The sequence below is a fragment of the Poromitra crassiceps genome, assembly GCF_964638095.1.
Source record: "Poromitra crassiceps genome assembly, chromosome: 16".
In the NCBI taxonomy this organism is placed as follows: domain Eukaryota; kingdom Metazoa; phylum Chordata; class Actinopteri; order Beryciformes; family Melamphaidae; genus Poromitra; species Poromitra crassiceps.
Window position 1 is genome coordinate 27,037,175 of NC_139645.1, and position 15,000 is coordinate 27,052,174.

General features: G+C 40.8%; 1 protein-coding gene across 1 annotated transcript in view; it reads right to left on the reverse strand.

The window, feature by feature from the left end:
• Positions 1-4,925: 4,925 nt before the first annotated feature.
• Positions 4,926-15,000, reverse strand: part of LOC310791550 (phosphorylase b kinase regulatory subunit beta-like) — a gene marked incomplete at its 5' end in the record, with an annotated part of 30,658 nt that continues 20,583 nt past the window's right edge. The window contains 7 exons of the mRNA XM_083653222.1: positions 4,926-5,144; positions 5,452-5,592; positions 7,395-7,502; positions 8,417-8,546; positions 9,267-9,401; positions 10,643-10,848; positions 13,455-13,545. Of these exons, the coding sequence (XP_083509348.1) occupies positions 5,007-5,144; positions 5,452-5,592; positions 7,395-7,502; positions 8,417-8,546; positions 9,267-9,401; positions 10,643-10,848; positions 13,455-13,545 (949 nt within the window). The 3' untranslated portion in view covers positions 4,926-5,006. The remainder of the gene's footprint in view (positions 5,145-5,451; positions 5,593-7,394; positions 7,503-8,416; positions 8,547-9,266; positions 9,402-10,642; positions 10,849-13,454; positions 13,546-15,000) is intronic.

The window sequence follows — 15,000 nt, forward strand, 5'->3', positions numbered from 1 at the left end:
ATGCTGCTCCTCGGCCTATTAAGCACAAAGTGCAGCTGGCAACGGTCGAGCTCATTTCATCCTAAATGCGCGAGGCGATAGTCTAGCTACTCTGCATTTTGGGTCGGATCGAGTTCGGATCACACCACAAACGAACGAGCCGTAGGCTATAGAGTTCGTATGGAACCGCACCGACACCTCACTAGGTCTTGGTCTGGTTGGTCCACTTTACACCAGAGTTTGATTGCTGCTTTCACACCTGCCCAAACGAACGCACCAAGGGCGATTCAACCGAACCGGGTGTGAAAGTGCTGTTTTTTTTTTTTGTTTTTTTTACACAAGTAGGCGAACTGTAGCTACTTCTACTTAAAGCACAACTAACCCCCAGCACACTTTTTTCCAGCTTTTAACCAATATGCTATATATGGCTTTTGGTGTGGTGTGTGAAGGATTCTGGTCAAAATCTCCACATTTTAGACGAAACTGTTAGAATTGTACAAACTGTAGCCTATCATTTTCAGGCAGCAAAGTGCCCTCTATGGGTTCAAACCTGCTTTTCTTTTGCCCTCCAAAATGTTCACAACGCCTCCACTTGCTACACAAGCTCGATTATTTTGGAGTAAGCCAAAACATTCTAGAAACTGTAGCTATATAAGAGCCTAGTGGAAAGTATTTTATCTTTTCATATGATTATGTGGTATGGCAATCTGAACATTAAATGGAGAAACAAGCTGCAGAGAATAGTGAATATGGCCTCCAAGATCCTAGGGAAGCCACAGAAGCAGCTAAGTAGTCTGTACCATGAAAGAATTAGAAGTAAAGCTGAGAGGATCATTAACAACTCCTCTCATCCACTGTTCAGTGAATTTGAACTTTGACCCTCAGGGAAGTGTTACAGACTACCGATGGCAAAGATAAACATCTATAGGAAGTTCTTTGTCCCAGATGCTGTCATGGCAATAAATAAAACTAGGATGTGGTAGATACTGCATATAGGGTGGTGTTTTTACTTTTTTACTTTGCTGAGGTTTTTTGTACAGCAGGCTTTTTCCTGAATGTTTTATTATTATTATTATTGTTGTTGTTTTTGAATTGGACAGGTCCTAGACCTATGATTTATAAATGTGACCTGTATTGTGAGGTGTAGCCTACTTTTATGCATCGGTATGCCTTTGAATGTGGATTAATGTGTGTTGACTGCATTGTAAATGTCTAGTCATATTGTAAATGGCTAGTCATATTTCTTATCACTTTGCATTATTTCATATGTTTTGTTGTGTTTTATGCTTTTAAGACATGTCTATAGTGGAACCAAAGACACATTTCCACTTGTGGATAATAAAGTTTTCATCATCGTTATCGTAAAATTAAATGTTAACGCGAGCCCTTCATGGGTGCTGGGACAATGCAAGGCATTGGGGGTAATCGGGTAGGCTACTGCTACTGTGGCTAATGCTAGCGGCTAACGTCAGTTATGTTACATACATGGCAGTAAAACGCCACTGAATGACCAGATTGATATAACTTAACCATTTAGAGTAACACTGTTTTCATACGGGCCACCAGCGTTGGTTAGTTGTTGATACATTCGATACAATGATACAACATTTTTATAACGTGGCTATATTTATAACATTAGCTCTGACATACTCTGATATAACATTTTTCTCTATGCGGGGAAACGTGTCATGGCGCCATTTCCAGTATAAATATCTGATCTTGTCTCCTTCAAGAGGTCTGTGGGATTTGATTATCCTGATTTTTTAGGTTTTATATTGATTTTCTAAATAAATCACGTTATATTTACTCTTTTTGCCTCATTAATTGCTACACTGATCTAGTATATATTTCTGAATGATCTGATGTTCTTGGGAATGCATTTGTTTAACTTTGTCTGTGGTCAGCTGCTCTCTGCAGTGAAGCCTTTAGCAGAGACTCATGTTTGTAATATTGATCTGTATGATTCTTGATTGGCATCACTGTTTTCACCTGCCTCTTCTTTTTTTCTCCACCAATTGGTTTGAGTTTTGTGATGTATATGAGTGCTCCTCCTGCTTCATTCTGATGAAGATCCTTTGCATCGAAACGTTAATAAAGTGACCAGGAGACAGAAACTTCAGTGTGTGTGGACTTTATTTATTTTGATCACTGATGACATCACATCATGATGTAATTAGGGCAATTACCTGATTTTTAAAAATCCAGCTCCGTCAGGTCACCTGCACAGGTGCTCTTTACACTTCCTGAAAGTCACAACGACACTTCTCATTCTTATTAGGAGATGACTGAAATCAAATGAGATGATCTCAATTGGCTGTTTGGAGTGATTCATAATAAATGCTGAAGAATAAGTGCCCAGTATGTTTTCTATCATTTAAGATAGTGATCAAATTACAGGTTACGGCATGAAAATATATATTCTGCCCCCGGCAACAATCTGGGTTTCTCATGTGGCCCCCCAGGAAAAATAATTGCCCGCCCCTGCTTTAAACATATGAATGGAAAACACACACACACACACACACACACACACACACACACACACGCGCGCGCGCGCGCACACACACACACACACACACACACACACACACACACACACACACACACCTGAGGATGTATCCATCCATCAATATGTGAGATATTAGTAAAGTGTGCTCAGGACACTTGTCGTCTTCACTGATTTGAAAAGAGCAGCTGTCAGGTGTCTCTCCTGTCACTCTTCACTGTAACTGAGCTGATGAAGCAGACATGCCACAATCACATCATTAATAAATACATAGCCTAAATAAAAAGACTGTGCTGATCACATTTCTTCACCTCTGCTGCCTCCTTGTGGACCGTTTCTGCACTTCTTCTAAAGCAAAATCCAGAATGCCATAAGGACCCACCAAGGACCCACGTTTGTTTGTACACAGACACACGCACGCACGCACGCAAACAGCGATTTGATTGGATAATATGGAGTGAGGCAGAGCTCATTAACTTCTCTGGCTTTCACCCACCTCTCCACCTCGCTCTCTGCCAGTCAGGTCATCAGCCAAGCCATGTGTTGGGGGTAACTCATTACAAAAGTAACATATTACATGTAATATATTACCCTTAGCAGTAACTATGTAATATAACTTATTTATAGGATTTCAGTAATATACCAGTTACTTTGTCAAGTAACTCAAGTTACAAATTTAGTTATTTTTTTTAAATCAAAGCACATATTTTAATTATTTCTCATAGGCATGTGGACTGAAGCACATATTGCACACCACATTTATTTTCTGATTCACTACATGCAAATGACAATGAGGATAATAGTAGAAGTGATAAAGAGGAAAATGTTTAGAGTTTCCATGATCACTTTATTCTTTGAAGCTACAGTGTTGCAGTTAAAAATACTGGACGAGGGTAAACAACACACGTGCACAGTGACAAGGTTGGACAGGTGCATCACAGTGATGATATTCAGGTAGGCACACTCACTCGCAGATAAACACTTTAAAATAGTTCAGAGGAAGTCTTTCATCATTTCGACCTCTGGATGACAGTGGAGTAGCTACTCCGTTGCCCACATTCACCAAAACACAGCATTTCGTTGTTTATGTCCCAAGACTTCAAAATGAGCAGTAGTTCATAAACTCATCACATTCAGAGAAACCCACACAATGGTAACAGCAAACAGTACTTATTGTCATGCTGTAGACTCTCCATGCAACAAGAGGCAGGAGGACACAGAGCTCCACAACACAGTGGAACACACACACACACACACACAACCCCCACATGTATTTTGATGGGGATGCTACTATATGATTCAATACAAACTCCTTCATGTAATATTCATGTTGTGCAGTGGTTCTCTAACTTTTTAGTGCTAAAGACTCACAGCTAGTTTGGCTGAGGATCCCAGAACCGGGATGCATTTAGCTGAAGATCTGCACAGATGGACTCTCCGACCCCATTTACATGTACACTTAAATGTGGTCTGTATCCAGATAAGTTGCCCGGATAATAAATGATCCGATATTGCCTTTGTGTTTACACACCTGCTATTTTAAATGCGTTCTCGTTATCCTCATTGAGATCAGATCTCACATAGCTGTCAGAGGTGAAAGAGAAGAGAAGAGGTGTCACTCCAGTCAAAATGAATAGGCGAAGAGTGTTCAATGCTGCCCAAAGTAACCCTGTAAAATAAATAGCCTATGTTAAATGTTATATGTTAAAATGTTAAATAAACCTTAATATGTACATTTATTGGTAGGAGGAGAAAAAAATCGCTTTAGGCAACAAAGTCTGCTTATTTATTTTCTCCACCGATGATGGCGGAAGTAGCGAGTGAGTGAACCATCTTGGTTTCTTCTTATCTCTGTACATTAATCTGGAGTGAGTGACACAGCACACATCACATCTCCTATCTTTGGGATGTGAGCAAGTTGTACGGATTGCGTTTACACCTCGCTAAGATCTGAACTGTGAGCCAGACTTCCTCCAGATATGGTCGGGGCAGATCTGATCACATTCTGATCACAACACATTTTGATACAGGTGTAAATGGCGTCTCGGTTTCTGGAGATACACTACAAGTGTTCAAGACCCCTTGGCTGTACGAACGCACCAATTTGAAAGCCCCTGCATCCCACGATATGGCCTTATATCTGTATCCTCTATGTAACAGGTATCGCTGGTGATTGGATATATACAGTTACAGCTTATAAGGTTACAAAGGAGCCAGGCTATCAGGGTTGGGGTCAAGGTGGGAGTGAGTTCTAGGTCTAGGAGGTCATAACAGGTTCAACTCTTTCGACAGATATCTCGCTCTATAATCAGGTATTGATGCCATTGCGAAAGTCCCAGGGGAAATACAGTAAGGATTGTCCTGCGGGGAGGGGACAGGAGAGGTTGAAGCTTATTTTATGAGTACATCTAAATGGGGAAATGATCATCCTCGCCGGGGCAACTTTACCATGACATTTTTATGACAGGTGAGGGTCGGGGGTTGAAGGTGCCTGGAGATAGCCGGCCAAAGTGCTTTGAATCTAGCTAACGGAGCACGGGTCGTCCTTGCAGGGCTTCACGTCTCCTCGCAGTAACTGGATCATGACGGCCTTGGTCAGGTAGCTGGAGGTGCCTCTCTTCCCCACCGGCGGGGTGTTGTAGAACGCCTCCATGTTATCCTGAGGATGGACAGATGGAGAGATGTACTATGTGAAGTGTCCTCAACGATGTGAAAATTGTTAATAATGCTATTATCATATAACCGTATAACAATTCTGCTGCTATGAGATTTCTTTTTAAATTGGATACTGTAACAAAAAATATTCTATCATGGTTATATTATGTCTATCGCAACGCAAAAGTATAGACGAAATCTCACAAAGCGCTATTCATTTTTAAAATCGAATCTCAAAGCTTGTTAGCACATTAATTTAGAAAGGAGATGAGACTGAGATGAGAGATTAGGATCTAGATGACACGTCATACCTGTTTCTCTATGCCCTGCAAGTGACTGCGATCCCTCTGGAAGTCGTTGAAGGCTTCCTTCACCAGACCATCCAGATCCACTTTCTCGCCGAACTCCAGCTCAGGATTTCTCTCCAGCACTATGGACACCACCATCAGCAGCTACTCACACAGGGAAGAGGAGACAAGGCGGTCGGTGACACATTTCAGGGGAAGTCCTGCTGCAGTGCAACTGTCTAACGTTTTGCTATTTGAAGAAAAGAAATAAGACAATTTGTCCTGATGGTGGTGCTATTCAGCATGAGCAAATGTGGTCTGATGCACTTTGGGACCCAACTTGCCAGAATGGTCTAGCATTAAGTAATTAGAACATATGTCTCCCCTCCTGTTTGTGTGTCTTCAGCAACACATTCTGTTGTGTGTCACAAACGAATGGTTGATAGTGGTGCTATAGAGTGCGTAGTATGGCCTGTCACACTGGGCTCCATCGCAAATATGTACGTGAAGTTTGGTTGCTCTACCATGAAGCATTTTGGGAATTTTGCTCCACTGCCATTAGCAATTAGCATGCAATACATTTTTGACATATGATCAACTTTGTGGACGAAACAGTTAACAAACAGCTCTTCCAAAATGGTGTAAAAACTATTATGACCGAAATAAAAAAAACAATATGAGCCAAGGAATTTAAGGGGTAAAAAAAAATATATATATTCCAATGAGTTATTGGCCAGATTTGAGGCACAGATCATAAAATAATAACATCAGTTTATGAGGTATTATTAGAAGAAGGCACCACAAGGTAAGAATCATGGGTAAAGTAACTACCGTAGTCAAATGTAATAGGATAAAAGACTAAAGACAAGAAAGTCTACAACAAGTGGATTAATAGATGAAACTGTGAGATAGAAAGAAAGTGATAGATGATTCTGCTAGCCTACTGTAAGCCCTTAGCCTGGTCACCTTAAGACTACAAACTGGATCATACAGGGTTAAAAACTAAGCTCTTACCCTGGTCACCTTAAGGCTACAAACTGGATCATACAGGGTTAAAAACTAAGCTCTTAGCCTGGTCACCTTAAGGCTGCAAACTGGACCATACAGGGTTAAAAACTAAGCTCTTAGCCTGGTCACCTTAAGGCTACAAACTGGACCATACAGGGTTAAAAACTAAGCTCTTAGCCTGGTCACCTTAAGGCTACAAACTGTATCATACAGGGTTAAAAACTAAGCTCTTAGCCTGGTCACCTTAAGGCTACAAACTGGACCATACAGGGTTAAAAACTAAGCTCTTAGCCTGGTCACCTTAAGCCTACAAACTGGACCATACAGGGTTAAAAACTAAGCTCTTAGCCTGGTCACCTTAAGGCTACAAACTGGACCATACAGGGTTAAAAACTAAGCTCTTAGCCTGGTCACCTTAAGCCTACAAACTGGACCATACAGGGTTAAAAACTAAGCTCTTAGCCTGGTCACCTTAAGCCTACAAACTGGACCATACAGGGTTAAAAACTAAGCTCTTAGCCTGGTCACCTTAAGCCTACAAACTGGACCATACAGGGTTAAAAACTAAGCTCTTAGCCTGGTCACCTTAAGCCTACAAACTGGACCATACAGGGTTAAAAACTAAGCTCTTAGCCTGGTCACCTTAAGGCTACAAACTGGATCATACAGGGTTAAAAACTGTGATATAGATTGGGTTTAGTCAGAATAAACAATGCTTTTAAAGTGACCTGCAAATTCTTCAAATCAATATCAAACTTAATAGGCAACCAGTGAAAAAATAACTTTTGAGTAGTGACAGAATAATAATAAAGAGAATAATGCCAATGTCATGTCAAGTACAAATCCAGACCCACTCACTTTGATTTGAAAAGTTTTTTTTCCCCTTTGGACTTTAATTGAATTTCCTCTCTCTCAGTAGTCTATGGTGGTGCTGCTGAATAGATGTATTATTACTGTACCTCCACAATGATCTGTCTGTACTCGGGCAGGACAATGTTCTTCAAGGTGTCCTCCACCAGCAGGGAGAAGTTCATCTCATACATGGTCATGTCAGACAGGGTCGGTTGCTGCCAAAGCAAGACATGAAACGATGTTAACACATTCTCTGACAGCAGTGTTTACTAAGGGTGGGCGATACTGCAACATTTGGCTTCGATCTGATACCAAGTAATATAGGGATCCAAATCATCGATATAATGATACCAATACTTTTTATTATTAAATGCGGCGTATGTATTTTCACATAGGGGGCAGCAGTGTGTCATGATTCATGAGGTGAATGCATCATCAATAGGCTGAATCTGAATTCATTTATATGTATGTAGCACTTTGGGGGGGGGGGGGAGACGTTCCATTCATTTAGAATGGAACTGAATTCCTATTCATTAGTCAGTAAAGAAAATCAAAAGTCTGGTAAATTGTTTTGATGGCGTAGCTACTAGATGGAGTGATGCCTCTCATCAATGTCTGACTGAATTTAAGTTTTGATGGTGACTAAATTAATAATTTCACATGACACATTGGGATAACTTCAGCCATGGGCTAAGAGATTCACACTTGAGTATTGTTAGGAACAGATCTACTGTCTGTGGATCCTAACTTGTTCCACTCTTCTAGATTCAAGCATGTTACCAAGTTAGTAGTAAACAAAGCCACAATGGCCAACGAGAGGCGGTGGGCAGTTGCAGTGAAGCGCCCGGGGGCCAACTTCTTCCAACCCCCGCTGGTCAGACGACCACCTTCTGCATGTTTTTAGTGGGGGGTTATATAGAGGAAACCCCAGGGGAGCACGGGGACAACACACAAACTCTGTGAGGCCAGGTGAGTGCTACCACTGCTCAACCGTGCCCCCAAAACTCACATAATGTGACTGTGACTGAATAAATCCTGTGTTATATTGGTGGTTATTCCCCTAGCTGCCAATACAGCCACACAGCATCCAGCCTAGACGTGCAGCAGTAGTGTGAGAGGAGGCAGGTACCTGTGGGAGGTGGGCCTCAGACACCATGAGACCATGGGGCGTTCTCTCCAGGATCTGCCACACGCGGTCGTAGAAACCCAGAGGGGTCCGGTTCAGTGAGCCGTCGATCTGACGCCTGTTCAACCAAGACCTGGGGAGAGACCAGGGCAATAACCTTCAACCAAGACCTGGGGAGAGACCAGGGCAATAACCTTCAATCAACTCTTAGACTAAGACCTGGGGAGAGACCAGGGGTTCCCAAACTTTTCCGACCAAACCAAATTTTCCAGGGACCACTTCTACTATACCACCCCCCCCCCCCCCACCCATAAAATAAAATTTGCTGATTTAACCGTGCAATAGCAGCAGAAAGGCTAAATAACAATATAAGGCTACTAGCTAGTTCAAAACGGACACACACACACACACACACACACACACACACACACACACACACACCTGCCAACATTAGGCTGTGAAAAAGAGGAACCCTTTGGAAGAAAAAAGAATTCCCTCGCAAAAATGTAGCCTAACTTTGGAATGTTATTTAGCTACATTCCTGACAAGCTAGCATGACATGGTTGGCACCAATCGATTCCTTAAGTCTTCTAGTTTCATATGATACCAGAAACTTCACTCTGGCTTTAAAACTGAGCCTGTTGCAGCCTCTGAAAGTAAATGTTCAAAATTGTGATGTTTCCCAAATATCGCAATATTTCCGAAAATCGGCCCAATCCGACAACTGCTCAGGGTTAATGTGTATGTAAAAACTGTTGTCTGTAAAAGAAAAAAGAAAAAAAATTGCTATTCTCTGGCGGACCACCAGGCGGAGCCCCGCGACCACAGTTTGGGAAGCAATGTTGTAGAGTACCTGTCTGTGTGCTGTGGCTGCAGGACGTCCAGCAGCAGCTGTTTGATGTCTCCGGGGGACAGCTGGTAGATGTCCTGAGGCGGCAGGTCTCCTGCCCGGATCTTCAGCTCATGTTTCATTGCCTGGACGATCCACCTGGAGACCCCCCCACACACACACATACACACTGAAGTACACACACTGAAGTACACACACTGTCGCTCACAAGCTTGGACAGAACACGTCTCTTTCTCTTTCTCTATTTTCTACACTATTCACCTTATTCTTTGCCCATACAAGGACACTTCTGCATCACGTGATTTTGTAATTGTCTTTCCGAACTGTTTTAAAGTTTGAATATTTTTCGGGTGTGAACGTAACATATATGCGACCAGTTTATCAGAATAACGCCTATTTGGAAATATTTAACGAGCAGCGAGGACTGGGAGCGCTGGCTGTGCTGACACCGGTCGGACTAGCTATCTGTCAAACCCTACTGTAGGCTACTGGCAGTGAGAAAACACTGTCGACGTGCTTTTGTAACTAATGTTAAATGCTGACCGGATACAGCCATCGGCTCCTCGCAGCAGTAACGCTATGAACATGTAACTGAAGTTGGCCGCATTGTAGCTTAATTCTGAATGTTGCCAAACTTCATTCATTATTATAGTGACGTTTTGTTTTGAAATTGGCCGCCAACTAGCGCTGAACCGGAATAACAAATACAATTGCGTGTAACGCGGAAGAGAGAAAAAGTGGGCATGGTGAATAAGGTGAATAGAGACACTGCATGAAATAGGCCACGCCCATCATGGGGGAAAGTTCTCCATTCACTTCCACACACCAGCGTCATTTTCCTTGAATTAAACATAGCTAAAAGCTGTTGTGTGGTGGGCTGCGCAGACAACAAATGTAAAAAATCGCCTATTAAAGTTTTTTTGTACTCCCGAGCAAAGCAAGGAAGCCATTGAGAATTGGCGAGAAGAAAAATGTGTCAAGTCTTGAAGTCCCAAGTCTACATGTAGATTACCAAGTCAAGTCCATGTGATTAATGTCAAGTCTCAAGTCTACATGTAGATTACCAAGTCAAGTCCATGTCATTAATGTCAAGTCTCAAGTAAAGGTAGAACAGCAAGCCCAGTCTGAACAAGTCAAGAGTCCAGTATCAAGTATCATTTAGAAACCTTTTCAAGTCATCAAAGTATCAGTCAGAGTCAAATCCCAAGTCACCACAACCCAAGTCGAGTTTCAAGTCTTCTCTTCATGCATCAAGTCAAGTGTTTGTGTGTCTGCACTTGGGTCCACTCCTATCACACCCAAACCCGTGACAGCCAGCAGTTCAGCTATCTGATAAGCACCATGCCCCTCGGCCTCCAAACCCACGCGCTCCCTCCTACCCGACTCGGATCTTCAGCATGCCGCTGAACAGCTGGGGGTTGTTGGAGATGATCCAGCCGATGTGGATGATGAGTTCCTGCTGCAGCACGGCCTCGCGCTCTCCGCCCTGAGGGGCGCAGCGCCGGTACATGATGCCCGCTATCACTCCTGGAGAGAGGGGGTTAGAGATCACCTCCTCCTCCTGCCCGAACAGACCCAGGGTCACCTGGCACATAGACACACGCAGCCGCGCACACACACACACACACACACACAAGCACACATGTGGATGCATGCGTGTACAAACACACAATTCCTAGACGTACCGGTAACACTTTATAATAAGGGTCATTAATTAAGGGTTAACGGACCCTTAATTAACAGTTAACTAATGTGTAGTAATCATTTACTCATGGTGTTACATTACATTACATTACGTTACATCATTTAGCAGATGCTTTTATCCAAAGCGACTTACAATATCACATTTTGTCAACAGTAGAGAAATCAACTATTCATGTGTTCATGTTAACTAAGGTATTAATTTATACATATTGAATAGTTTAGTGTTAGTTAATGGTTAGTATTATACATTAACTAAGGGTTAATGAATGCTTATTAAGCAGGGTTAGTTTATGCGGCAGGTAATATATCAAGTAGTATAGTCTATATTATTAAGTTTTAATATATACAGGTAATATAGTCTATATTATTAAGTTTTAATATATACAGGTAATATAGTCTATATTATTAAGTTTTAATATATACAGGTAATATAGTCTATATTATTAAGTTTTAATATATACAGGTAATATAGTCTATATTATTAAGTTTTAATATATACAGGAAATATAGTCTATATTATTAAGTTGTAATATCTAAAGGTAATAGACTCTATATTATTAAGTTTTAATATCTACAGGTAATATACTCTATATTATTATGTAATATACTCTATATTATTAAGTGTTAATATATACAGGTACTATAGTCTATATTATTAGGTTTTAATATATACAGGTACTATAGTCTATATTATTATGTTTTAATATATACAGGTAATATACTATATATTATTCAGTTTTAATATCTAAAGGTAATACACTCTATATTATTAAGTTTTAATATCTATATTATTAAGTTTTAATATCTACAGGTAATACACTATATTATTAAGTTTTAATATCTACAGGTAATACACTCTATATTATTAAGTTTTAATATCTACAGGTAATATACTCTGAGCTAGTCACAATTCCTTTTCCCAGTTAACATAAATAGGGGTGATGCCTCTTAATCTTCCAACTGAGCTGCTATTGTGTGCAGGAGGAGACATGCGTCTCTATTGTGTGCAGGAGGACACATGCATCTCTATTGTGTGCAGGAGGAGACATGCGTCTCCAATTCTAAATCAGCTTTTCCAATCTTGTGGAGAAGAGTATTCCCTCCGGCACGCAATCTATATGCAGATTCACACCTTGAGCTACTTCAGCATAATGAAATGCCTCAAAGTCTTCAGGAGGCTCAAAAATGAGTCCAGATAAGCGACGCTCTTGAGAGGTGGCTAATCTCTGAGTAGCACTTGACAGGAATGAAAGGATGCAGTGAAACTCAGACGTCAAATACCACTAACAGATGACAATAACAAAGGAAAGGGATAACACTGAGAATTTTGGAGGGTTTACATGCACTGACTTCAAGCCAGTTTAAATTATTTTTTGGGATGGTTCCGATGTCATTCTACTGTTGCTATTTTGGTGAAAGTAATGCAAAAGTTACCGAGTTACTCTAGACAGACAGTAATATTGTAAAGTAATATGGTAAAGTGACTGATTACTTTCAAATGAAAGTAACTAGTAATATGTAGTATATTACATTTTGAAAGTAACTTGTCCAACACTGGTTACAACTACAGCTTAGACACACACACACACACACAATGGACGTAAGCAATTCCCATAGGATGATAGCATGAGGAGCTTATAACGATGTTCCAATATTATCTCCAATTTGGTTTTGACATAATCAGTAGGGCTGTGGCGATTCACTTATCTCCCGATTCGATACTATCACGATTCTTGGGTGCCGATTCGATTTATATTGCGATTCTTAAGTATTGCGATTCTACGATTATTGCGATTCGATATTACGATTTATTGCGATTTTTGTTTATTTTTTTCTTTTATTTTTTCAGTTTGTTTGCTTTTTTACACTAGATTAGAACATGGGAAAAGTTGAATCATACACTAGAGATAGAGACTGTATATTATATATCATGAGTAGGGCTGGGCGATATAGTTAAAAACAGGGGCGGACTGGGATCATAATTCAGGCCGGGCATTAGATACCAAGCAGGCCAGGCCGATATGGGCCAACGCGCGTGAAATTTGGGCCGTTTGAAGCCAGATTTGGGCCGTTTGAAGTCCAATTTTACAATGAGATGCACCCATTTTAACCCTGAAGTGTAATTATTACTTCAGACTAACTAATAAAGTAATAAAACCACTAGTAAACCAGTAGGCGGCGCCTGGCCTGCTGTTCAGTGAGTGGCCTGACTGCAAGCACCAAAAAAAAAAAAAAAAAAAAAAAAAAAAAAAAAAAAAAAAAAATTGCGATGATCGATTCTGGAATAAAAGATCGATCCAAAAAATCGTGACATTAAAAATCGCGATACTTAGGTGAATCGATTTTTTCCCCCACCCCTAATAATCAGTGAACATTAAAATCATGTCGCCACATGTCATTCGTCCGCATATGCATTTGATATTACAGTGATTCTACAAAAGGGACAGTTGCAATACTTAGGCCTCTGTGCTGTCTGTGTCCACTTACCTGCTTGCCATGCACTAAAACACTAGTAATACTGGGTGCAAGGCTGTCCACTAGCTTAGTTAAGAGACTGGCTGCAAGACGGACAACAGACCTGGTGAGCAAAAACACAAGAACATTGGGAATCATTAAGGAGTCATTGCCAGGTGCCTCCCTCATCTCATTTCAAAAACACAGACAGGTGAATCCTTTTGTAGAAGTCCAGTGCCCCTAAACCTGTAAGCCTTTCAGGTTGAGAGCTGAGGCACAATATTACAACTGTCCATCAAAACACAAGATTCATTCCTTTTGCAGTCAAGACAAGTTTCCTTTTTACACCTGACTGAGCCATCGAGCCAGCCTTCAAGAAATAACGTAGATAGCTGTTGCAGTTCCAGTCCTGACTATTCAATTTGTCTTATTTATTCAAAGACAGAGGATGGAGGGGTGGCTTATAATAGAAGCTATTTTAATGTTCACTAATTTCTGAATTGATTATTCACATGAGCGACTGTAGCCTGTCGGCGGCCTCCTCATGCCTGCAGCACTCCTGAGGGGGGAAAAGCAACACACAGGAACAGCTGATTAATAGCATGGGAGTCTGGGTTGCTATAGCCACACACATGAAGACATGAAGACATGACTGCAGCACAGAGAACAAATAAACAGATCAAATCAAGGTGGTCATGAATATAATGGGTTGAAAGTTCACATCTTCCCTCTGTGATATGCTGAGAAGGGAGACCGGGGGGCAATTGTAACAAGGGGCAAATGTAACATCTCAAATTGCACCAATCAGAAAGGAGATAGAACCGTGAAACTCATTATGGTCTGTGATGATCCCACTCCGCCTGACAAAGACAAACTGATGTCTCATACTTCTCAAGGTTTTTATGACAAGACTCATTTTTGAGGTATCTATCTAGTTTTGATGACCATTCTATGACATATGATATATTGGGGCAACTGTAACGCTGCGTGACAATTGACCCCGACACCAACAAACGATAGATTATTTTGTTTCTAATAACTTAAGAAAAGTATTTTGTGTTCAGTTTAAATGTCTACGTATACTCCATTATATTTTGTGGCATACATGTAGTCCAGTGGTTAAGTGTTTTGCCTCTCAATCGGGGGACCCGGGTTCAATTCCCACCAAGATCCATTTTCTCGTGTGTTCAAAATCCTCAATGTCTATGAATCAGAAGTTGTCTTAACTGTAAATTCATGAACCTGATGAAAATCACTGGTTGATTGAAACGTTGTTCCTTTTTATCAAATAAAGTCAAAAGAACGGAGTTCTGGTGTGCGGACCTACTTCCTTTAAATGCTCTACTTTTAATCCAGCACCCGTCGACGATGTGCGTATAGCCAAACTCTCTCTCCTTAACTGTAAATACGGCCATATTTGGCTGGAAATCAACATATTTTTCAACTATTATTTTTGGTGTGTAATAGTAGCCTAATTTACACTAAATGTGTGTCACGATATTAAAATATTTTATAGCCTAGTACTGAAACTCAGTATTGAAATGCAGATGCTGGTCGGAGCAATTTAAGTTTTACACAT